Source organism: Desmodus rotundus, chromosome 3 (assembly GCF_022682495.2).
Source record: "Desmodus rotundus isolate HL8 chromosome 3, HLdesRot8A.1, whole genome shotgun sequence".
In the NCBI taxonomy this organism is placed as follows: domain Eukaryota; kingdom Metazoa; phylum Chordata; class Mammalia; order Chiroptera; family Phyllostomidae; genus Desmodus; species Desmodus rotundus.
This window is the reverse complement of record NC_071389.1, coordinates 196,974,438-197,000,265: the sequence shown is the minus strand read 5'-3', so window position 1 is coordinate 197,000,265 and position 25,828 is coordinate 196,974,438. Positions and strand designations below refer to the sequence as shown.

The window sequence follows — 25,828 nt, the reverse complement described above, 5'->3', positions numbered from 1 at the left end:
CGACTCATCAGCCACCCTCTCGGTGAACCGAAATTCCAGTTGAGGCAGGGATATCTCAAACTTGGATGCCAGTCCCTTCGAGAGGCTGGTGAGAACTAAAGACACCCGACTGCTAAAGAGTAATACACACTTAACTTTCTTACCCTTTTAGGGGCTTTTCAGAGCTCCCAAAGCCAGGCTGGAGACACCGGGATTTAGGACCCCTGCCCCAAAGGGAAAGATGCAGCTGACGGCTTTCTTCCCTACCCGCGCTCCACCCCACTGCCCCTGCCGGCTCACCTGCCCGGCCTGTCTTGCTCAGGTATTTCTTCATCCTGTGGTTGTAAGGAAACACTGAAGTCGTGGCCCCGATTTCTGCGCCCATGTTGCAGATTGTCGCCATGCCTGCAGAGGAACAGAGCCCGTGGGGCTGGCTGAGCACTGGTGTGGGCCCCACGCACCTACTAGATGTGCTCACCATCTCCACACCAGGGAGTGGGCATCACTGCTTCCCTCACTCACACGGCCACCTCGTGGCAGTGGGCAGACTCCTCCCTGTGGCCCAGGTTCAAGCCAGGGCTAGGGAAGGGAGGCCATGCAGCCAGAGTGCAGCGTCTGGCACTCAAGAGTAGCTGCTGTATGGAGCGAAGAGAACACAGGATTCAGCCTCTACAAGCCAAGTTCCAGCTCTGGACTGCCTGTTCTGCTCAGCAGGGTAGCCCACCCTCCTTGAGGGGCCTCAATCCCTTCCTGTTCAATGGGGACCTGGACTAACCAACTCCCCTCTGCCTCTAAGTGTCCGCCCCAAGTCCCCAAACGACAGATTCTCAAGGGAAGGCCAGTCACTGCTTCTACAGCTCAACTACAGGCCCTATCAGGCCCCACGCAGACTGAGGGCCATGTCACATGGCGCCTCCCTCACCAGTGCAGGAGATGGAGTCTACGCCAGGCCCGTGGTACTCCACAATAGCGCCCGTGCCACCTTTCACTGTGAGAATGCCCGCCACCTTTAGGATCACATCTTTGGGTGAGGTCCAACCAGAGAGCGAGCCCGTCAGCTTCACACCAATCACCTGAATAGGTGAGGCAAGACAGCAATCATAGGCCCTGAGTGCCACGTGCCAACCAGGAACCTCCCCTGCTGCATTCCCCATTTCTGCCTGCTTCTCCCTGCCTCCCTCCCAAAGAGGTGTGAGGTTCATCTAATCATGCATCCCCTCCAGGTTCCACATCTCCCATTCATCCCCACTGACCACCCCTCCACAGCCACTGAGGAGCGAGCCCTTCCCTACCCCTTACCTTGGGGCACTTCAGCTCCCAGGGGATCCCAGCCATGACGTCCACTGCATCAGCACCCCCAACTCCAATACAGATGCCCCCCAGGCCACCGCCATTGGGGGTATGGGAATCAGTGCCAATCAGAAGAACCCCAGGGTATGCATAGTTTTCTAGAATGATCTGGAAAAGAATCCAAGATCTTAAGCTTTAAAAGTCTTCAGCAGAGAATGTAGGGCCCAAAAGGGATCTGCAAAACTGCCCCCTTCTGACAATGGGCCATTGGGCCATTCCCAGGCACCCCTCCAGGCTGGGGCCCCTCCAATGGGGCCCAGAAGAGGCAGAGACTTGGTAGAGAGGCGGCCTTAGGGCTTGTGAATGGCTCTGACGGTTCCTGGCTGATTGACTTGGGCTTGGAAGTGCCTCCCTGCACCTCAGTTTCCTCATTTGTGGGCACAGTGGTGAGAACACCCCACCCTCTTGGCCATACCGATAGTGGTGAGAACCATCTAAATAAACTGGGATACAAGGATGTATCTGTGACAGGCCTGGGACAAGCATAACCACTGAAAGGTGCTCCTGATGACAGTCCCCGCCTCACGTGGTGGACGTGCAGAGTGTGCCTATCTGGCTTCTCATCAGGGCAGACAATTCTTTCGTGACCTGGCACCAACCCCCACAAGGAAGCGCTGGGGCCCAAAGGGAGCACCGGCCGTGAGCTTTTCCACCGCTGCGCTTAAGTGCAGGCGATGTCTTCCCACCCCAGCAGGCTGGTGGTGGCTCCGAGAATTGAAGTGGCTTGCTCAAGGGAAACGGTGACTTGTCTCATCACCTTTCCCATGGCACGGAGCTCCCTTATCAACACTCCTCCTCGCTGGGAAGGTGCTGGCAGTGAGCACTTCCCCCACATCCGATGGTGGCACAGGGTCAGCCCTCCCAGTGTGGCCCGGAGGTGGCGGACGCTCTGAGGGCTTTAGGATACGACTGGGCAGGCCGGGAGTCTGTGTGCTGAGTCTGAGCTCTGGCCCCACCGCCCACACGGTAGCTGTGGGCCCTGAGGCAAGTCACTCCACCTCTCCCAGCCTGTTTCCTCATGCACAGAAGAGGTGGACAGTAGCACTCCCCTCACTGGATCACAGTGATGACTCAGGGAGATCACGTACATTAAGCTGTAATAGTGCCTGGGAGGTGCATTATTTTATTTATTATTTTGTGGCACGATCCATTATCCGAGTTTCTGCTGCCCATCTGTCGGATGGAACTACCCCCCAACACATGCAGAGGGGTGTTGGGGAGGACAAATGAGATCAGAGACAAGAAGGCTCTATGACTTGCCAAGATCCACTGAATGGAGGGCAGACTCCCTGCAACATCACAGAAACCCCAGGGCCTCTTCCCTGGGTTGGGCCCCTGCCCAGTAGACTCAGCAAGGTACGAGGGGTCTTCTCTTGGGAATGCAGAAAGTTAGAATATCTGGTTCCTTCCCCAGAAGTTGGCAGCTGGCTGGGAGAACCAGCCAGCACAGAGGAAATCTCTAACAACTGTTGGAGCTGACTCTGGTTAATGGTTTTATTTCTCCAGCCCTCCCTGCGTCAGCCACATCAGCCATGTACAAAACTTTAAAACTAGTTAATCTCTAAATTTCCTCAAGGCTGTGAAAGACTGATCCATGAAGACCAGATACACAGGATTCAGTGTAGTCCACGTCTAGAAGGGAGAGGCTAGTGCAGACCCATGGACTGCAGAAAGTGTCACAATGAAGCTGGTTGTAACGGTGACCTCAGCAGTCAGCTGGATATGGCTGAGGGAATGGGGGTAGGGGATGATGGTGAGAGAAGTATATTTTGGGCTCAACTAACATCTAAACATAAAGCTGGAAATACAGCCGTTCATCCACACAACACACACATACACTGAGGACCTATTCTGTACTACCCTGGCTCCAGGGCTAGAGAAGAATGAGCCACTGGGCCACATGCTCTATGGGGACAGGGACAGGGAAAGCTCTTGGCACACTGGGGTCATACTATGAAGGTGTCCCACAAGAGAATACCAATGCTGGGCAGGGGGGAGGGCTGGCAGGTCACCAGAAGGTGGAGATGTGGAACAGACTTGCCAGGGCATTCAATGGGGAGGGAAAGGAGGTAAGGTCTGGCTGGGACGTGGTGGATTAATAGCTGCTCATGGCCAGTCACCAAAGGGGAGAGAAAAGTAAAGCTGCACAGGATCACATGATCCCTAGAATTTTCTTTTTTTTAATTTATTTATTTTTAGAGAGAAGGAAAGAGAAGGAGAAGTAGAGAAAGAGAAACATCAGTGTGTGGTTGCCTCTTCTGCGCCACCCACCAGGAACCTGGCCTGCAACCCAGGCATGTGCCCTGACTGGGAATCAAACCAGCAACCCTTTGGTTCGCAGGCCTACGCTCAATCCACTGAGCTACACCACCCAGGGCTAGAATTTTCTTTTTAAAGGAACAGATATACCAGGCTGTATGCTCAGCTGGTAGCCAGTGGCAGGTGTGAGCTGCTGTCACTCACAGCCCCAAACTTTGGCCCAGGAGCTTCCAAACAGGCCTGGGCATTTGTACTGAAGTGGAACTGAGGTGGAACAGGGGACACCTGGATTGGGATGCCCTTAGCAACCAAAGGCCTAGGCTGGGCCTCCATCCTCCCTGGCCCTGCTGCTGAGAGAGGCTTTCTGGCCCCCGCAGGCTGTGACCTGCTATTCCCAGGCAGCCCTGTGCTGGCGAGGGCGATGGTTGGAAAGGGCAGAGCAGTGACCCGTGGGCTGTTTCAGAAGGGGCGGTGCTGGCTGCCCACAGGGTCAGATTACAGCCTGACTCAGCGCACTTGAAGGAGTCCTGGGAAGTGAGGCCTGGGATGGAGGTAGGGAGAAGGGTCACCTTGGAAAGGTGCAAAGAGGCAGGTTTCACATGTAGGGCGGATTGCAAATAGACACACAAACCGGAGCACATCCCACAAACCAGGCCAGTGGTCCTCTAATGAAAGCTAAGTGACTACCTCCCCAGACACACATACACAAACACACTCACAGAAACAAAACTGCCAACCACGAGACCCAGGAGAGACCCTGGAAGAACTCCTGGCCAACACGGCCCCGTGGCCTATGGCACCTCCATCCTACAAAGTGCTGCGCCCTGAGGGGAGGTGCCCAGGAGCAGCACACAGTGGGGTACCAGCACCAGGGCCAGACGCCTTGGTGTGAGTCTGGGCTCTCTCGGTCGGCAAGCTGGGTGTCCTTGGGTAAGTAGATTAACTTCCCAGGGCCTCCATTTCTTCTTCGGTAATGCCTGGCTAATGAAACCACCCACCTCACAGGGTCGTGAGGATGCTACTACCTGTAGGATGCTCCCATCTTGTTAGCTATTCATGTGGCAAGGAGTAGCACTTGTGGGAAAAAAGCAAAACAAAAAATGATACAATACTATAATGCTTAGAAGAAGGAACACATCACACTTTTTTTTAAAGCAAGACTCAATAAATGGTTTTTTTGGTAAGTATTAATAATATATGCCCTGGCTGGTGTGGCTCAGTGGGTTGAGCGCAGCCCTGCAAACCAAAGGGTCATGGTTTGATTCCCAGTCAGGGCATAAGCCTGGGTTGCAGGCCAGGTCCCAAGTAGGGGACATGCAAGAGGCAACATCACACTGATGTTTCTCTCCCTCTCTTTCTCCCTCCTTTCCCTGCTCTCTAAAAATAATTTTTTTTAAGTTAAAAAAAATGTTTTAAAAAGTATTAGTAATATATTTACATTAAATCACACTACCTCACAAGTAAAAGAGAAGACTCTTGGATTTACATGTTGTACTTGACAATTATTACGTCCTCTTGCTACTATCCCCAAACCAGCCTCTACATTCAATGATCTTTTTTGTTTAAGACTATTTTATTGATTATGCTATTATAGTCATCCCATTATTTTTCTCACTTTTATCCCCCTCCATCCTGCACCCCTCTCCTACCCACATTCCACACCCCCTTAGTTCATGTACATGGGTTGTACATGTAAGTTCTTTGGCTTCTCCATTTCCTATGTTATTCTTAACTTCCCCCTGTCTATTCTGTACCTACCATTTATGCTTCTTATTCCCTGTACCTTTTCCCCCATTCTCCCTCCTCCCCATCCCTGCTGATAACCCTCCATGTGATCTCCATTTCTGTGGTTCTATTCCCATTCTGTTGTTTGCTTGGTTTGTTTTTGTTTTTGAAACATGTCAAACTTAAAATGTTGGTTACTAAAGTGGTCAGAAGGGACTATTTTAATTTACATGGCGAGTGAGAATGTGTAACTTGACATAATAAAAATTAATTTAAAAATGGAAGAGGAGCCCAAGGGCTGACTGAGATGTCGACATAATCAAATTCCCCCTCCCTGATCCCGAGCCCCCTGCTCCCACAGGCCTGGAGGAGCTCTCTGGTTCCCTAGGAGCACCCCGCCACCCCCTCCACAAAAGGCAGGCCAAGTCCTGCTTTACCTGGTGAATGATTCCAGAGCCAGGCCGCCAGAAGCCCACACCATACTTGGCACCTGCAGTTGCCAGGAAATTATACACTTCTTGGTTTATGTCCTATTGAGACAAATCAATAACCAGAGCATTAGTAACACAGTTTGTGTCTGGGACGACCTTTGCTCATGCCCGCCTCCCTCTACCCCACCACCCCAGTGAATGAAACACTGACACTGTGAGGACAGCCCTCTCCTGGAGGCCTTCTACAAACATCCCAAGGGCTTGGATGTTGGCCCAGTTTCAGCTGGCAGGCCTGGGAGAAAAGCAGGGAGCAGAGAGAAAGCCCCAGTTCTGTGACTCCTGGCCAGGGAGTGGGTCCAGAACAAGTTCCTTCCCCACCCTGGGTCTCAGTTTCTTTATTTGTAGAAGGAACTGGGCTACGTCACCTCTAAGGGGCCTCTGGCATTCAGTCCTCCACCAAGGCCAGCAGTGAGGGGTGCACCAGGATGGTGGTGCTGCTTCTCCACCTGAGCCTCAGACGCCTCATCTGTGACCCTGGCTATTATTTACTGAGTGAATGCCCAGCTACGGAAATGGCATCATGCTGAACACCCTCCCAGCCACCACATGAGGGGAGAGATGCTGTCATCAAGCCCATTTTACAGACGCAAAAACAGAGAGTTAAAGATAAAAGCCAGGGTTTGAAACCAGGCCTGTTCAACCCCAGAGCCTGAGAGCGACATTCTGATATAAAATAATGCCACCTCCCTGTATCTCAGTACACCCAGACCAGCATCGCACATGGCAGAGATGCTCAATACTTTGTAACATGTATGACGGTCACCAAAAGAAGGACTGCCAAACGGACCATGCTCTGTTATGTGGGTTTTAACAAAACAAAGGGGTGGGCTATACCCAATCTGTCTGTAATTTGAAGGCAGCTTCCTCAGAGGGTAGGGCAGGCTTCCTAGCACACTGATGTGAGGCCAGGGTTTACCTGGAAGCCATGGCCTGCCCCTGGACAGGTGAGACACCAGTGTCAAAAGGGACAGGACCACTACGGACGGCACAGAGTCCTGAAGGCAGCATTAGGAAATGAGACCTGCCAGCCTCTGGGCACACTCCAAGGTAGAGGAGGGAACCATTGTCAGCTCCCCTGGGCCTTCAACAGAATCCCCTCAAGACCATGTAACTCCCTTCACCCAAACTCCAGACCAGCAACACATCCTTCTCAGGGCCCATTTGGTTCTTCCAGGTTTAAAAAAAAAAAAAAGCAGACAAAGAACTTGGGTCCCCAGAGTGGTCTCTTTGTGATTAATTATTAATACTGGCTTCTTCGTTTACAAATCAGTCACTTATAAAACTGGCACCAAGGGCAGGAGGCAAGCGGTCGTGTGTCTGGGTAAATATGTACGTGTGCCCGTGCAAGTCGGGGAAGAGGCCACAGTGGCTCGGCCTGAACTCAGCCTAGATCCCTCTGGCTGTCTGTGTGACCCTGGACAGGTTACTCTGCCTCTCTGGGCCCCAATCATGTAAATCCGACCATATCCCTCTCCTGCCTAAACCCTTAAACGACTCCTAGGATGGTACCCCTGGCCCTCAAGGCCCTGTCCACACCTGCCCCGGCCCACCTCCTCCCCACCTTCTTCTACACAGAGCTCCAGCCCAACAGCACCGGCTTTCCATTCCACAAATGCATGCAGTTGCTTCCTGCCTTGGGGCCTTCACACACTCCAGAATGTTCTTCCTCCAGTTAACATCATTTTATCTGCGCAGGTAGGTCTCAGCCTACATGTTACATCCTCAAAGAGGTGTCCTTTTCCCCAAAAGTACAGATTAGACACCTTCCTTCTTTTCTTCTCAGAGTCCTGTGCTTTCCCTTCGTAACATATACATACTGGCAATTACCTATTTGTGTGATAGCTCTGTTTTCCTACTAGACTCTCAGAGCCACGACGGCAGGGCCTGTCCGGTTCACACTGCATCTCTAGCACCTAGCATGGCGTCCTGCACATAATTAATGTTCAATAAACATTTGTTAAATAAATGAGGGAATGAACTCTGAAATCCTATGACTCTGTGACTCTCATCTCCAGAAGGTATATTCTGAATCCACAAAGTGAGGGGAGGGCCAGACCCTGAAGCAGTGGTCCTGCTGTGGGCAGTCACCCACAGGGGTGACAAGGCCCCAGTTCCTGACCACAACCAGTTCCTGGCAACACAGGCACCCCTGTGGCATCACCATCACCGCTGTCGTGCTAACATGGGAACCACCAGCAGCTGAGTGGAAAAAGCAGCTGAGTGGAAAAAGCCGCTGTGCAACCAGGACACAAAGGACACAAACTGGCACGCCAGGGTGGGGAGAAAGGCCTTGAATGGGAAAGCTGTCCTGAGCGTTTCCCATGGGCCTTGGGGGCTCTTTGAGCTGTGCTGACCCCGGGAGCCGCAGCACTTTCAATAGCATGCCACGCTCTGTGCCCAGCCCGGCCAAGGGCCTGCCAGCATTCAGCTCCTGCCAACAGCCCCCCACGAAGGGCGCCCACTTCCATTGCAGGGGGTGGAGAGGGTGGTGCCCAGATCTGGGAGAGACCTGCTATTGCCAAGAGTAAGCACACACAAAGGTACCTCAGGTGGAGCCTGGGAAGGAGCTGGGACTTGGTTCATGAGGATGGGTAGTGGGGAATTCAGCATGGTACACGGTCCCTTGTATCTCGTTAAGCAAAACAGAAGAACAAAGCCGCCAAAGGAGGCCAGTCATATGCCCCTGCCCCCAGCCATGAGGCTATAGGACTCGACGGCACAGTGCCTTGGTTGCCTCAAATTTACAACACAGCCATCAGCCCACCTCCCTGATAGGGCCTCTGGGGGTCAGACAGGAATGAGCGAGCACACACATGATGCTGGCAGAATGGAAAATTTAAACCACGCTCTCCAGAGCAATTGGCAGTGCTCACCAGAACCTGATGCCTGCGTCATTTTTCAAATGTAACAGAAAAAGGACCAGGAAAACAAATACCTTGACTGTAGTAAGATTAAGGATGATTATGATTTTAGGTTTTCTCTGTATTTTCTAACATCTTCACAATGAGCAAAAAATATTCTAAGAATTAGAAAAGAACAAAAACAATAAAAAAAAAAGACTAACCCAAAGAAAGAGCCCAGTAGAATCTGGAGGCATGCCCAGTGTGAGGGCTTTGCCTCTCATCCTAGGCCACACCCACTGCCCCCACAAAACCATCAGCTCACCTTGGCCCGACGCAGGTCTTTCTCACCCCCGACCTGGGCCTCGATCAGATGGTCACAGTGGATGGTGGATGGCACGGCCACCTTGGGCAGCCCACTGCTGATGAACTGCAGCATGGCCATCTGGGCTGTGGCGTCCTGCATGGCCACCCGGTCAGGCCGCAGCCGCAAGTATGTCTTGCCCCGCTCGATCTCCTGATTGGCCGGGTCATCCAGGTGTCCATACACAATCTTCTCAGAGAGGGTCAGGGGCCGGTTCAATCTGGGGGGAATGGAAGGGGTTGCCTGGTACCATCTGCACAATCCCCTGCCCACACATAGCACTCCCCTCTGTGCACATGGACACCCTGACAGAGGGCAGGGAGGGGACCTTTTGCTCCACGAGGGTGGGGATGGAATGGTCCTGCTCACTGTGGCACCTCCAGCACACGGCACAGAACCTGGCACTTATTAGGTACTCGAAAGTTAGTTGAGGAATAAGTGAATGACAACATAACAAGAGATGGCAGGGATTTTTTTTAAAGGATTCTTTTTTCAGCAAATTAATTGTTATCTGATGAGCATCTATTATATATATTTTGCACCACTTAATCCTCATTGTATCCCTGGCACTTAATAAAACAACCAAGAGGAAGTGGAGGTTCAGCAGAGCAGTGTTAACAGCTCAAGTTCGCAGCCAGTCTCATCTTGAACCCTCTATTTCTCTCTGTCCACCAACAACTCCCTTGTGCTGTCGGCCCCACAAAGACAGAGGATCCGAACCAGCAGCCCCCTCACCCAACCTGCCCCACCCTCCACCCACAACCTCCCCAGGTACTGGAGACCTCCTTACCCTACTGTGCTAACGCCTTGCCCATTAGCTGCACTAGCGCTTGCTCTCACTCCATTAAGAGAGGCATGGCTGTCAGCTCTCGAGAACAGAAACCCGTATCACTGCCTCTAGCCTCTCACTGGTCCCCTTCTTTTCACACCCCTTCCCCTGTAGGTCTCACCCCCTCTTCCTCATCAGGGCCAAAATGGCAGTCCAAGCCTGACCCTGGGGGAGATGCAGCCCCTGCCAACACTCACATGCCCCATTCTCCCCATGCAGACTGAGGTCAGTGCAAGTCAACTCTCAACCACCCACCCTGGGGCGTCCTGATGACTTCCTGCTGCTGCCCACTCAACTGGGCGGCCCACACGGCCCAGCAGCCATGGCTGGACCTCACACTTTGCCTCCCACCACTCACAAAGCTTATGCCAAACCTGAGGCCTTCAGGGAAGGGGAAGAGTTCCACTTATACCCAGTAAGTTAAGGGGAAAAGAGTATCAGATTAGGAGCCAGAGGCTCTGGGTCTACACCTGACCCTATTTTTTTTTTAATTTTTTAAAAAGATTTTATTTATTTACTTCTCAGAGAGAGGGGAGGAGAAGGAAAAAGAGAGGGGAAGATTAATGTGTGAGAGATATATCAGTCAGTTGCCTCTTGCACACCCCCAACTGGGGACCTGGCCCGCAACCCAGGCACGTGCCCTGACCGTGAACTGAACCTGCCACCCTTTGGTTTGCAGGCCGGCACTCAATCCATTGAGCCACAGCAGCCAGGTTATGACCTGACCCTATTAACTAAACCCACTGAGTAACCACATAAGCAACTGCCCTTTACAGGGAGCTTACCAACCCGTAAGTCCAGGGCTTCAACTGGAATGAGATAACAGATAGCACATATAATACATCAGCTTTATTGAGGTATAACGGGAGTGCAATAAACTGCATATATTTAAGGTATACCACTTGATAAGTTTCTACATATGTATACACCTATAAAATAAACACCACAATTAAAATAATGAACACACCCAGCACCCCAAAGTTCCCTTGCAGCCTGGCGCCGGCTCCCGTCCCCAACAACCACTGGTCTGCTCCTGTCACTATAGATTGGCTTTATCACAGCACTTACTTTCAGCTTGGCATTGCTCTAAGCACTTCACTGTATATAAATCACTTCATCCTCACAACACAGATGAGGAAGCTGAAGCACAGGTGAAGTGACGTGCCCAGGTCACAAAGCTACCAAGTGGCACAAGCAGCAGATGGACAAGTAGTGTGACTCCACAGTTCGTGCTCTTTACGTGACGCTACGGGCCAGGCCCATGTAAGTGTTCAGTCATTGCCATCATTGTCCCTACTGATCTGACTCTGCCGGGAAAGCAGAGAACCTTTCTCCCACTAGCCTGGGTTCCAGCCCCTCACTCCTAAGCTCACCTCGTCCCTGGGAGCAAGAGTTCCCCAAGGCACTGGCTCTGGGGGCAACAGCAGAGCCACTGGCAATTCTGAGAATCCCTACCGTTCTGCTGTCATGGGACCTTGAAAAATAGCACCGGCCCGAGGTACAGCCTGCCCCTCTAGCGGCAGCATCTCCAAGGCTGCCGTGCCCACTGCATGCAGCGCAGCCCCTCTTTTGGGGCTCCAGGGGAGACGAAAAATAGCACACGGGCTTAAAACTCAAGACCTTGACAGCAGATGCCTGAAGTTGTATAAAAAAGCCTGACAGTGATGAGAGCCTAAGGATAGCTCATTACCACATTTCCTTGAGGATTAATTGAGGACAGCAAATTGGGTCCTCCATGTTCTACCTTCCTTCCACTTCACCAAATGACAGCCAGCCAGTTCCCAGGAACAGAACTGGGCCCCTCCTGTCATGGACACAGGGTGGAGGAAGAGTCCCCTTGTAAGTCCCCTGTCTTTCCAAAACACCCTTAAATGTATTTTAATTCACTACTATCTTTTTAGAATAGTCTCCCTTGTGCCTTCTTTTTCTACCCAAAGGTTTCTCAAGCGCGGTGCCGTTGACAGTTTGGACCCCACGATTCTTTGCAGGGAGGCTGTCTTGTGCATCGCAGGACGTTCAGTACCAATCTTGGTCTCCTCCCGCGAGATTACACTAAACCCCACCCCACCCCACCCCGGGTTATGACAACCAAACATGTCTCCAGACATTGCCAAATTCCCCCAAGGAACAAAATCGACACCCCCACCCCCAGGGAGAAGCCCTGCTCTATGGCAACAATGAACACTTAACATTCCTTATCTGTACTAATCTGAAAAATGCTGAACATTTGAGGGCTTTTCTGGTTAAAGCAGGGTTGGAATAACTAGGCAAAGGAAAAAAACCTTCTTTTGGTTAATTTTACTGATGTAAGTAAAACCAAATATATTCCTAGCACCTTAGAAGGCAGTTTTTCTGGTTAATTTCTTTAGCGCAAAGACCGGAAGCGAGTATTGTCACTTTGTTGTAAGGCAAACTTCTGTGTTAACTCTCCTTCTGAGCAAAATTAAGATCAAGGTGGAAGTGTTTTGCTGTTTTCCACTGAGCTATGGTCTGAAAGCTCCAAGAATAAATAAAATATTGTTCCCAAGAGGAAAAAAGTATTTGCACAAGGTTCCATACTGTCCCAATGGGGACAGTGGTTCACAACCCTGATGACATGTTAGAACGAGCCGGGAAACTGGCCGTGACCTCGCAGTATAAGGAGCACCAGAGCACCGGTAACCCGGAGACACTGTTAAACAGAAGGCTGAGACTCAGTGGGTCGGTGTGGGGCCTGAGGTTCTGCACCGCTAACAAGCTTCCGGGGCGGAGGGGGGTGGGGGGAGTGGTACTGGTCCGTGGACCACCTTTTCAGGAACAAGACCTTCACAACCTGAATCTGAATCGCTGGGGGCCCAGTGTCGGTAGTTTCACAAGCTTCCCAGGTGCCTCCAACGTGCAGCCTGGGTGAACCCCACAGGAACGCTGGAACTAACCCTGGGAGGTGCTGGAGGCAGACAGATCTGCAGGTATTGCCCCAATCTGATACTGGGTTTTCGTATCTGCAAAATGAGGAGGGGGAGTACCAACAACCTAGGAGGCTGTTGAAAAGAGAAATCATGTGCGTGACATGCCCAACCTAACTGGACACTCGGGCAGCCCCTTGCTGAACACTCGCAAGTCCTTACTATGATTAGATAAGACAAGGGCAGCCCCTACCTTAGAACTGAAGTGAGGAGACAGCGAGGAGGCAAACAGTGGCAACAGAGAGGAGGTGGGGGACAGTGGCTAGAGCACTGGACAAGGACATGGAGACAAGCTCCCCACCACTTGCTCCCCGTGTGGGCTATAAAATGGGTGCATTCGTATCTGTTTTCTCTTATTCCCAGAGTCACTGTCACCAGATGGGGGGTCGTTTAAGTTCCAGGAGCAGTGCTGGCTGGGGTATCCTACCAGCCCCCCACTCTCCTGTGGCAGCTTATTCATCCTTCGGCAGCCAGCACCTAGCCCAGCACCTGGCTCACAGGACAGCAGTGCAAAGATGGCCACCATCCTACCCAATGAGAGAAGGAAGACCCCCCAAAAAGGTGTAGTCAAGACCCCACCTGAGCTCTCCTCCGGGCCTGCTCACAGAAGAGGAAACGCACATATTCCTCCAGCAATTAGGCCCTGTGGGTCCCAGAGGGTTGGTCCAGGGTCAGCAGCCTGTCCCCATGTCTGGAAAGGTCAGCCCTAAGCACCAGAGTCTCTGAGACCTTCCCTAAGGTCCGCATCACCAGGCTTCTTGATAACAGATTTTCCCTTAGCAGAGAGGGCAGAAGGGCCACCGCCAATGTAGAACACCTTTCCTCAGCAGGGACCTTTGTACCCTAAATTCCTGGTCCTGCCACCGTCATCAACCATCCTTTATCAAGCACCTCCTCCATTCCCTGAAAGGGAATGAAGGAGCAGAAGGTAGCAGAAGCAGCACCTTAAGCCCTCTCCACAGCTCCCTCTGGCAGCCTTACCGTTTGCGAACAGTGTTAATGTTCTTCTCTAGCAGGTCGTAGCGGATGTAATCACTGGGCTCGAAGTGGCTCATGGCCACCTTGGCCCGCTGGCACAGCACTGAGGCCACATGGTACTGCCGCACACCCAGGGCTTTCTGCAAGAAGACAGACAACAGCGACTGTCAATGGAGGACTTAGGGTGGACCGCCCTGAGGGGTCAGTGCAGTGAGTAAGTGAGGAGTGACAGTGTCAGGGGTATTCAGTGACTGCAGCCCCGTGTCTTCATCTGAGGCATAGGGATGATACGGATGAGACAGCAGCCACAAGGAACACTGCTTGTGACAAGAGAAAGGGCAAGGGATTTGTAATCAGAATTGCTAGGTCAAAGTCAAGTTCTATCAACCTAAGAAAATCCCCCAGCATTTGAACACCAGAGAAGATGGGAATGGAGGCCCAACCAGCTCTGGTGATCACGGGGTTACTGGAAAGGACAAATGAGAACAGAATGTGACAGTTCTCGCTAAGCTGTGAGGCACCGCACACCACAGCTGCCACTCTACCTGCACTTAAGTTCTTTGAGGGTGGGTATCAAGCTGCAGTTGTTTACTTATCTCTGTGTCTAGACTGCCTGGCACATGCTAGAGAGCCAACAGATAACTGTTGAATAGATGGGAGAATTAACAAGGAAAACCCCAAGCATGAGTTTTGGATATTCTCTCATTCCTTCAAAAGGTCATAAAAAGGATAGCTTCTACCTGGCTCTCTTTATCTTTGGTTGCTCTGGGGGAAGACAGTCACCAGGAGTTAAAACACATAAGCAGTCCTGGGAGGCCCACCTGGAGGGCACTGAGGCTAACAGCCAGCACAACGGTTGCCAGGGGTGTGAAATGCCCCCTCGCAGCCACTTCGCCACCTCGCTGCCAGCGCTCCCCTGCCAGCCCAAACCTTCAGATAAGTGCAGCCCGGGCGGACAGGTGGACGGCAACTTCTTCAGCGACCCCCACGCTCCCAAGGTCCTGGCCCACAGACTAGAGGCAAGAAGTACTTGTGGTTTTAAGCCTCTAAATTTAAGGGCAACAATCTGTCCTGCAGCAATAAACTGCAGATGGGGTCTGTATTAGTCCATTTTAAACTGTGGGTGACAATCCTCACAGCATTCGCTGTGACCAGGGAAGAATAAATGAACCCAGAGAAACGACAGAGGGAAAGAAACAGCTGCTTTCCTTCTCGGAGGTATTTGCTGTCCCAGGGGGAATGTACCCTCGGGCAAGGACAAGGCAACAGCTCAAGCTACTGCCCCAGGATCCCTTCTGTGTGTCCCCTGGACATTTAAATCCAACCCCTGCCAAACTCAGCATCTGGACCGATAGGAGCGCACTGGTGCCACACCTTGTTCAGGTCGTCCAGCAGTGGGAGCCCACCCCAGAAGGAATAGCACCCCCTACCACCACCCACCTCCCCACCACAGCAGGACTGAGCTCCCAGTGCAGACTTCAGAGCCACTTGCCCTTCAGCTCCAAATCCACCAAGGGGTCCCCACTGCCTGCCTCACTGGGCAGGGGGGAAGAACGTGCCAACACCACATCAAAGGACTTTCAATAGCCTGTGTGCAGAAGGACGTGCTACACCACAGCTGTAGCCACCACCCGCCACTATCCCAGTGGGGAGACCTGGGCTCAAGTCCGGCAGGCCATTTACTACCTGAGTCATCTGGACAATTTAGCCTCGCTCAGCACTCATTTCCACACAGCTGCGGTGATGACAGGGAAGATTACATAAAGTACTTGGCACAGTTTCTATTATTACCCCTGTGCATTTTTAAGCATACACTCAGCCCCCTGTGGAGTGTTTTTCACACAAATGAGAAACTCACAAGCTGTTCTGCAACTGGCCTTTATCATTTATCAACATACACATCTTCCCAAGGCCTATATACAGAGCTATCACTTTTTGTAAATTAATTGCCCACTCTCTTCTCCATCTGCCCTTTGTCTACATAACTCCCACTGATCCTTCAAGTTCCAAATTAATTTCACTTTCTCAGAGAATCACCCTCAGACATCCAGCCCAATCAGAGCCCATTATATATTCCCACTTATTACTTCCTGACATTCATCTGTGAGAGCAGTCTGCAGTAGTTTGTAAACTCCCGTAGGGGAGGAATTGTGTCTCTTTATTAGTAACTAAATTCCCCCTGCCTGAACATCAGGTCTCACACACAGGAGGTGCCATGAAAACACCAGTCCGCTAAGCCAATGAATGTTGCTTCTCCTTTATCAACCAGATCTCTTAGTGAGCAGGGTTAAATACAGAATGAGAGCAAACTGTTATCAAGACCAATCAATAATTTGCCAGTCTCAGATGCTTTGGGTTAGACTGTAAATAAGTTCAACATTTTTTAAAGACAATTAATTAGGCACTACCTATTAAATGTAAAATGTTTGCACAGTAGGCTCCCCCTTATCCAATTTTACTTTCCACGGTTTCAGTAACCAGAGGTCAATCATGGTCTGAAAATATTAAGTGGAAAGTCCAGAAACAAACAAATCATTAAGTTTTAAACTGCACACCGTTCTGAGTAACGTGAGGAAATCTCTGTAGCATTCAAATAACAGCATGTAGAGACACTTGTAGAGACACTCACATTGGCAGCAGCGTTATTCACAACAGCCAAAAGCTGGAAGCAGCCCGAGTGTCCACTGATGGATGAATGGATAAACAAAATGTGGTCCATACATTCAATGGAATATTAGTCAGCCTTAAAAAAAAATTTAAAGCCTAAAAAATTCTGACACATTCTATAACATGGATGAACCCCGAAGACATGCTAAGTGAAATAAGGCAGTCACGGCCCTGGCTGGGTAGCTCAGCTGGTTGGAGTGTCGTCCCAAAACACCAAAGTTGCAGGTTTGAATCCCCATCAGGGCACATACAAGAGCAACCAATGAATGATAGGTGGAACGACAAATCTGTCTCTCTCTCCCCTTCCTCCTCTCCCCGTCTCCCTAAAATCAATAAAAATTAAAAAGAAAAGAAATAGGAAAACGGACGAATATGATTACAGTTACATGAGGTACCTAGAGTAATCAAGAGCATAGAGACAGGAAGTAGAATGGTGGTCTCCAGGGGGTGGGGGAGGGAAACGGGGAGTTATTATCTAATGGGCAGAGTTGCAGTTCGCGATGATGGAAAAGTTCTGGAGACGGATGGCGGGAGGTGATGGCTGCACAACAATGCGAATGCACTTGATGTGCTGAACTATACACTTAAAAATGTTTAAAATGGTCTCTTAAAAATTTTTTTTTTAGCCCTGGCTGGTGTGGCTCAGTGGACTGAGTGCGGCCTGTGAACTGAAAGGTTGCTGGTTTGATTCCCAGTCAGGGCACATGCCTGGGTTTCGGGCCAGGTCCCCAGTATGGGGCGTGCAAGAGGCAACCGATCAATGTCTCTCTCACACGTCAATGTTTCTCTCCCACTCTTTCTCCCTCCCTTCCCCTCTCTAAAAATAAATAAAAGTCTTTAAAAAATTTGTTAAACATATGGGGATGGGGGGAGGGCAGCAAGGAAGCCACTGTGGCCAGAGCAGAATAAACAAGGGGGAGTGAGTTAAGAGATAAGATGAAGAGGGAGCAGAGAATCAGTGATACGGGAGCTTGTAGAATACAGTAAAGATTCCAGACTTTACTCTGTGTGAGATGTAAAGCTAAGGGAGAATTCTGAGCAGGAATTACATGTCCTGCCTTATTTATAAGAATCATCCTGGCTGCTGTACGTAGAACAGGAGGAAGCAGGGAGACCGGTGGGAGCAAACACGATGGCCCAGGGAGAGACGATGGTGACTTAGACCAGAGTCACGGTGGTGGAGGTGGTGAGAAAGGGCTGGAGTCCAGGTATATTCTGAAACAATACAATTTACTGAGAAATTAGCCAAGGTGCATGAGGGAAGAGTCAAGAATTATCACTGAGGTTCTGGGCCTGAGTAACCAGAAGACCAGAGGTGCTAGAAACTGAAATGGGGAAGGCAACAGAACAGGCTTGGGGGTGGGATCAGGAGATGGGTTATGAACCTCTGCCTACCTGATACCCAGGTGGAGATGTTAAGAAGGCAGCAGGATTCTAATCCTAGGATCCGCACCTCTAGAACTCTGCTCATTAAATGGTTCATCTAGAATCACAGATTATGAGCCAAAGGTGACACAAGATCACAAAATCTTTTTTCTTCATTTGACAGCTGAAGAAATAAATGCCCAAGGTCACATACCTAGTTAATAGCAGTTTGGGGCTCATTTCTCACGTCGATGCTTTTCCCACTGCACCACCTCCCTAATTTAAACTAAGATGTTACTGATTCATTAAACAAATGTTTCTCCAGTCCCAGACTTTGTGCTGTGGTGCCTGAATTAAGGAGACAAACACAGCCCCTGCCCTCATTGAGCTTACAGTTTGGGGGCAAAAACAGGTACCAAGTACTCACTCCAGGGACATACAAGCAATTATGTCCAAGAAGGGCTATGAAAGAAAAGTTATGCAGCTATAACAGTATAAAGCTGGAAAAACGAATCTAGAATAGGGAAAGGGCTTCTCTAAGAAAGCGACATTTAATCTGAGAACTGAAACGTTACTAGGAGTTAGCCAGGTGTCCCGGGAGCCTGGCACATAGCGAGAACAGAGAGCATGTGCAAAGGCCCCATGGCAGGAAACCATCTGTAACTGAAGGAAGAGAAAGCCAGCCTGGCTGGAGCAAAGTGAACAAGGCACAGTGGAAATGGCCTAAATAAATAAATAAATAAAGCTGAGCGGCAAAACAGAGCCATTACGGGTATCATTACGGGCCTTGTAGTAAGAGAAAAGCACCCCAGCAACCCAGAACCACGGCTTATCAGAGTCTTGGTGGAGCCCTGAGGTGGGAGGCCTTTAAGGAGCTATGAAGCCACCTCCCACTTGCCTCCTTATCCCCACTGGGCAGCTCCTCACTCCCCGGACCTGATGAAGCTCCGAGCTTTCCAGCCCAGCCCCTTCAGGCCAGGGCCACAGCTCCTTTTGTTTTGGTGTCACCCCTTCTGGCGTGTGGGACCAGGACCCAGGCAGCTGGCACCTTTGGCCTATTCTTCTCCCTCTGTATCTAAGTAATGAACTATCTGAATATGGCTCATTCAGTGGCTCACTGTGCCTTTACCAGGCCTTGTCCTGTGTGAGGTTTATAGAAGATGTTAAATTTTTAACTTCATCCCAAAGCAACAGGAAGCCAACTGCAGGTAAGTGGGATCATGACAAGATCAGATATGCATTTTTTTTTAAATCATGGCTGCTACATAGGTAAGACATTTGAGAGGGGCGGAAGTAGAATAGGCTGATGGCAACTCATCATGTAACCTCTTTCCTATAAGCACATTTGTATTTTGACACTTCAGCAACTTTTCTGTACCAAGCAACATGTCACAGATACCAAGAAGAGTAAGACCGTCCCTACACTAGTACACATTAGTCTGGCCAATATAAGCACATAAATGAAATGTAACAAGCTGTGACCCCTGCAAAGAGGGAAGCACACAGAAGGGGCAGGAGTGGAGCAGAGGAAGCAATGAACTCTCCTCCAGAACCCCTCCCCCCCCCCACACACACACAAAGCTTCACTGAGTAGGACTGTGGAGGACATAGAGGATTTTGCAAGGCACTGAGAGAGGACAGTCTGTATTGTCAAAAAAAAATCACTCACAATGGTGGGAGGTAAAAGACAAAGCAGGAAATGAAAGGTCAACTGGAAAGCAGACAGGGCCAGGGAGGGTGTGGTTCACCACCCCAAAACCTGAATTACAACCTGTGGTTTACAAGGGTCAAGACAGCACAGTAAAGGGAACATAGACCTTGCTCCAAAGTCCAGCTCTACCACTTACCGGCTGTGTGACCTCAAGCAGGTTTCACCTCTGAACCCATTTCCTCATTTAGAAAAAGGGAGTAATACCTACAGTATTACACGAGGCAAGAAATGACATGAATGGGCCCCAAAGAACAGCATTATTATATAAAATGCTACAAGCAGGGTTTTTAAAAAATTATCATTTACTGGGGTTTTTCCTTCCATTTTAAAAAGCAGGATATGTTTCATGGAAAATATTTAGAAAATACATTAAACACACAATTTATAAGTCCCTGAGGCCCACCCAGAGTTACCACCACCACTCCTCCACCAGACTCCCTGGCCTGATGCCAGGTACGAGGTAACTCCAAGAAAGGCACCCAATACTGGTTCCACGATGAATCTATCCCTCCCCACAGTCTCTGGTACCGCGGTACCCACAGTACCCACACCGAACAGGTATCATGGCTGAGGTTTCTAAGCAAAGACAACGATAATAATAATAATAATCATTATTAGTAACATAATACTTTCCATTGAGTGCCAAGTTACAACCCTTTACATGGATGGGCAGCCCTGCTGTGTATGAGCCCCACTTAATGCAAGAGGAACCTGGAGAAGGGCACCGACTCGTCCAAGACCTCACGGGCAGCGAACAAAAACGCCAGCACTCAAACGCAGCCGGGCTCCAGGGCCCGGACCCTGGGCCCATAGGTGTCTCCGGACAACTTTGAGTCCTGATCTGGACATGAATGAATTAGAGAAGTCGAAGGAATCTAATCACTATGCTGTCACCTGAAACAAATATAAAATAACATTGAATGGCAACTGAAAAAGAAATCAAATCAAATTAAAAAAAGGAATGGACAACAGTGGCTGTCCCTGGAAGGTGAAATTATGGAGAACTTTTAACTTTTTATATTTATGTAATTTTAAACCTTGAATACTGTATGTATACTAATTTTAGAATCAGAAAAAAATTTTAAAGAAATATAAACTTCTAAGCACTTCCCGTGCTATTTCCTATGATTTGCAATCTACTTCAGATTGTTAGAAAGCAAAAGAATGAAAGTAGAGTTTTCTAAAGAACATGAATATTTACCCCCATTATGGAAAAAGCAACTGGCAAAACTTTTAAAGATTTACAACATAAAATATGAGCAAGGGTTCGGGGGAAAGAGTAACCCAGGATTTTGATATTGGAGAATACCAGGGAAGTCTTCTCAGTGGGAACTGGAATAGCTACTGAAACTGAACACCACCACCACGCACTGCGACCTGGCGACCCCCGTTCCCCATAGCCATCCATACCATTCCTGCACACACAAAGGCAGCTACAAGAATGCTCACTGCACCATTAAGTGGAATATTAAAAAAAATCAGAAGCAACGTAAATGTCTGTTTATTTTTTTAAAAGTTACGTTTCATCCATTCTGTGGAACACTGTACAACACTTTAGGGAAAACCCCAAGGCTCATTAAGTTACAGGTGAAATGTGTAACAGAGCACTTTAAGACTCTGTACTTCCGTATGCACATCTCTGTATGTACAGGTGCACCAAAGAGGACACAACCCAAAGGGTCTGCTGCGACTCCTGGGGAAGGAGGAAGTTCAAGTAAGGGCTGGTAGAAAAGGAGGATTTTAGCTTTATCAGTAGTGTCCACATATTTATAAGAATGTTCTCATTGCTACCTGTATAAACACATGTGTTATTTATTGTACATGTTTTTAATTTGAATTGTAAAATTTAAAAAACCTTGGAAGGGAATTTACCGAAAATATTAACAGTAGTTATTTCAGGGTGAGGTGGGATATTACAAATTAATTATAGGTAATTTTTATGATACTCTTTATACCTCTGTATTTTCCAACTTGCCTACAATAGGTACCTTCATAAACAAGAAAAAAGGTAATGAAAAAGGCAAAGGGATTAAGGAAATAAACTCACAAACACAGACAACAGGATGGTGATGACCAGAGGAAAAGGCGGTGAGGGGAGGCGGAGGAGGGTAAAGGGGGTAAATGGTGATGGAAGGAGACTTGACGTGAGATGATGTGTTATAGAACTGTACGCCTGAAACCTATCTAATTTTATTAACCGACATCACCCCAAAATTCAATTATAAAGTGAAAAAAGCCTTGTCTGGTGTGGCTCAGTGGATTGAGAGCCGGCCCGCAAACTGAAGGGTCGCAGGTTCGATTCCCACTCAGGGCACACACCTGGGTTGTGGGCCAGATTCCCAGTAGGCAACAAATCAATGTTTCTCCCATACACTGATGTTTCTCTTTTTCCCTCCCTTCCCCTCTCTCTAAAGTAAACAAATAAAATCTTTAAAAAAATACCTTTTTAAAAAGGTAAGAAATTATTTTTACCTTAAAAGTAGATATTACTAAGTCTCATAATAATATGCTGACCACTGTGGTGGGGGTATGAGTAGTCCAGATTATTATTTAAAAAAGACGAGGCCCGGGTTCATTCCCCGGCATCTCCACCAAAAAAACAACAACCCCAGAATGATGACTTAGGCATGTTTTTGAGAAAATCACTTACTGGGGTTTTGTTTTTATTTCCTAAGTCAAAAAGTAAAACATACCTGACTCGAGGGCCCAGAGACATTCCCAAAGTTCGCCCATAAGGCCACCCAACCCAGATGTCACAATTAGGAAATGGGAAACACTTCCCATCCTTGCAGCCCACGTCTCTGGCCCGTGAAATTCTCATGGATGAATACCAAGCCCTTATCTAGAAGACAGACTTCGAAGAACTCACCCATCATTTTCTCAAGGGACAAAGGGGATAAGGGTGGCTTCAAGGCAGAAAACCTCTCTCTGGCAAACTCCAGAAGCCTGATTCAACAAGATTAGGCTAAGAAGCTCGTTTTCTTCCACAAAGCCTATTCCACTACTGGATAGTTCTAATACTTCACAACAACAAATGCTTCACCGAAGCATGCCTCCGTTACATCAGAGGACAGATTCAGGTGTTGAAGATCTGGGCTCAAAGCCCAGCTCTGCTCGGACAAGCTCTGTAACCTTGCATGCTTTTAGTTAAGCCTCTAAACACTGCTTTTCTCCTCTGTAAGTGCAGTTAACACCTTCCCAGGCTGCAGGGAAGATTAAGGAAGAGTACTTCCGTGAAAGCACCCAGCCCAGAGCCTGACACACACTAGGCCTCCCTTCCCAGACCATCCTTTGGAACCAGACCAAATGAACTTAACCACTCTCCCACACTTCAGCCCCTCAAATATCGCTGGAAACCATAATCATGTCTGCTCCATGCTAGGCATTCCTATAGTGCTTCCTCTGCTTTAAAACAGCTCCCGAATTTTACACTTGGGCATGAGTCTCGCATCAGGGTGACCAGTAGCCGGATGCACTGAGATCCGTTTTAGAGTAAATAGCAGTTAGTGCCACACTGCTCTGTGCCAGTGACACTGCACAGAACTCAGCCTCCCTACCTGCCCAGAAGATACAGGGGCTCAGGGACAGGAAGTGGCCTGCCAGAGGTCACACAGCTGGTAACCTGCTGAGCTCATGCCCTTCTCACTGTGCTCCAGTCGGTGTTTCCCAACCTCTGCTGGGGAGGGGGCAGGAGGCAGGGCTCAGTCCTCCACGGGGACCCTCAGGGTGCCTCTAGTGGAGTGTGGCTCCTTAGTCTATTAATGTCCCCTCCTTTGCTGGATGGGTTACAAATCTCCAGGGTCCCCAAGGATTAACAAAGGCTCTGCTGATCCTGCATTTACTGACACAGAACAAACTCTGAAGGAAGGAACATACTCAAAGTAGACCCTACTGGGGAGCCAGACCAGAAATGAAATGAAAATACATGAATGGAAAAAACAAATGAAAGAAACAAAGTGAAACTATGCTGGGCGGGATCACAAAAGTCACCTTATGTCACCCTCCCAACAACTGTGCCTAGTGGGATTATTACAGGTCATCGTGTTCCTTGTTTAGAAGAGAAAATGGTGACTCAGACAAAGTCCACTAGAATGTAAGTTCCACGAGGACAAGAAACTTGTCTATACTGGTCACCTCTGAATACTCAGAGTCTAGGACAATGTCTGACACATAGTAGTTGTTCAAAAAATCCCTGATGACAAAACAAACAAAGGCAAAGCAGTCAAGTGAATGCAAGTCTCTTCACCATGCTTTCAAATTCAAGCTGGGAGTCCCTCCAGCAGAGGCCATGCTGAGCCAGCAGTGCCCGTTCAGAACCAAGCACGTGGGAAAGTGGTCCACCCCACAGCATGTCACATACACACCCTCTCAGAACTCTGGCCGCCCCCCTTGGCCACGATCAGACATGCTGCTCTCTCCCCAAAGAAAAGGTGACTTCCCTTGGGATCACTTGTACCCAGAGAACAGTCCAAACCAAAGGGACTGATGCCTTCTCAGGGAGAAGGCCAGCCCAGCTGGGCCAGTCTGACCGCCTGTCCATCCTGCGAAGCACCGCACACGCCAGCACTGCCTCAGGGGCTGTCATGGGCACTGATGCTCAGAGCAAGTGAACTGTCCAAATAAGCTGGGCTCCTGGAGGACACCTGCTCTCCTGAGGCACCTGCTTTAGCAAGAGACAGACAAGTCACCAGCCACATCTGACCTGTCCAGTGCCCTTTAGAAACACCCCAAACCCAGTGCCAAGTCACAGAAAGGGCATCCACTCGAGAGCTGGATGGATCTGGCTTAGAATCTCAGCTCCCCACGCTTTGGGACCTGAGACAGCTTTCTTTACCTCACTGAGCCTCAGTTTCCTCTTCTGTAAAATGGGGATAAAAGAGCAGAGACTTTGTGAAGCACAACGAATTACTGCTTGGAAATGCAGAAATAACAATATGGAATGATACATAAAAAATTCCTATCAGTGGTTGCCTCTAGGGACTGGAATGGAGAGTAGGTAAGAGAGCTTTATGAATATATTGCATTCTTTAAGGAAAAAATATATGAAAAGTACAAAGCTTGATAGCTGGGTTCCTGGTAGGCAGTCAGTAAATGTAAGCTGCTTTTATTCAGTTCTCCTGGGAGAATGAGATGCTGCCACTGATACACCGCTTGCCTGTGTACCGGAAAAGAACTGCAGGCTGCTGTTTCCTACTATGCTTTCTACTCACTTCCCAACCACCCAGACACCAGGAGCAGGTCACAAGCACCAGGACAGCACATCTCAGAATGCAAATGGGACTGAAAAGGTCTCACTTATCCACTCTTTCTGTCCTTGAATGCCTACCATGGAGTCATCCAACCTATGCGGCCCTTTCCAGTGGTGAGGAATGCAGTACCTTATGAGGCAGCCTATTTTACCAGCAAGATGCCTTCAAGGTCTTGGGTGGGGTAAGACGCTGGTTCCTTTCACCATGACCCTTCAGGCTCACAGCTCAGAGCAACTTGCTGCCTAACTCTTCCTAGCAGGGAAGTCTCAAGTGGGCGCTGCCTAGGTGGACAACACAGGAATGCATGTCAGTCAACACCTTCCTTAAAAAAAAGCATCTTCTCACACCTCCGCTGCTTCTAACAATTTTCTCCCACCCGTGGTAGGCGAAGCCTGGCACCTCTCCTAAAAATCCAAACCTACACAATTCCCTCCTGCCAGGAGGCAATCAGCTAGTCTGGTTGCTATGCAATTGACAGGCACAAAAGTGATGTAGCCCTTTTCAGAAGCTTGGAAAGAGAACAGGGAGTGGTGTCTCTCCAAGTCGCAGCCTCTAATGGGCTCCAAGGCAGTATGGGGTTCCTTTAAGGAATCAGTGGATAGATTCACTCATCTGTCTAGTTCTCCTTGGTGGCTGGCGTCAGCAGCAGAGACTCCAGGCACACTGTGAACTGCATGCAAATGCCCAGCCCTGCTGTGGCCTCCAGGCAGCAGCTCTGCACAGTGAAGCACTTGGGAGCACTCCGGAGCTCAGCCTGTGAGGCTGATGCACAGCTTAGCCTCCCTCCCTCAAGCTATGCAGGTATTTTGAGCAGGAGGCATTCACGGCCCCAAATAGACAAACAGCCAAATGGAGCATGGAGCCAACCGAACTGTGTCCCCTCTATTGAGCCTACTCAACAGACATCTAGTTTCTCCTCTCTACCCCCAGGAGAGGACTCTGGGAAAACAGTCTGGTTGAGTAGTAGAAAGCTTGCATTCTGCAGCCAAACAGATCTGCATTCAAAATCTGGGTGTTAACATGCTAGCTGTGACCTCAGACAACTATTTAACCTCCCTGGGTCTCAGTCTCATCAT

At 49.4% G+C, this 25,828-nt stretch overlaps 1 protein-coding gene across 1 annotated transcript in view; it reads right to left on the bottom strand.

Annotated features, from left to right (window-relative positions):
- Positions 1-25,828, bottom strand: part of ACO2 (aconitase 2) — a 42,964-nt gene that overhangs the window by 9,112 nt on the left and 8,024 nt on the right. Inside the window, exons 2-7 of the mRNA XM_024579064.3 lie at positions 13,764-13,900; positions 8,970-9,228; positions 5,751-5,843; positions 1,279-1,437; positions 902-1,052; positions 280-384 (exon numbers count right to left, since the gene is read on the bottom strand). Coding sequence (XP_024434832.1) covers positions 280-384; positions 902-1,052; positions 1,279-1,437; positions 5,751-5,843; positions 8,970-9,228; positions 13,764-13,900 — 904 coding nt within the window. The remainder of the gene's footprint in view (positions 1-279; positions 385-901; positions 1,053-1,278; positions 1,438-5,750; positions 5,844-8,969; positions 9,229-13,763; positions 13,901-25,828) is intronic.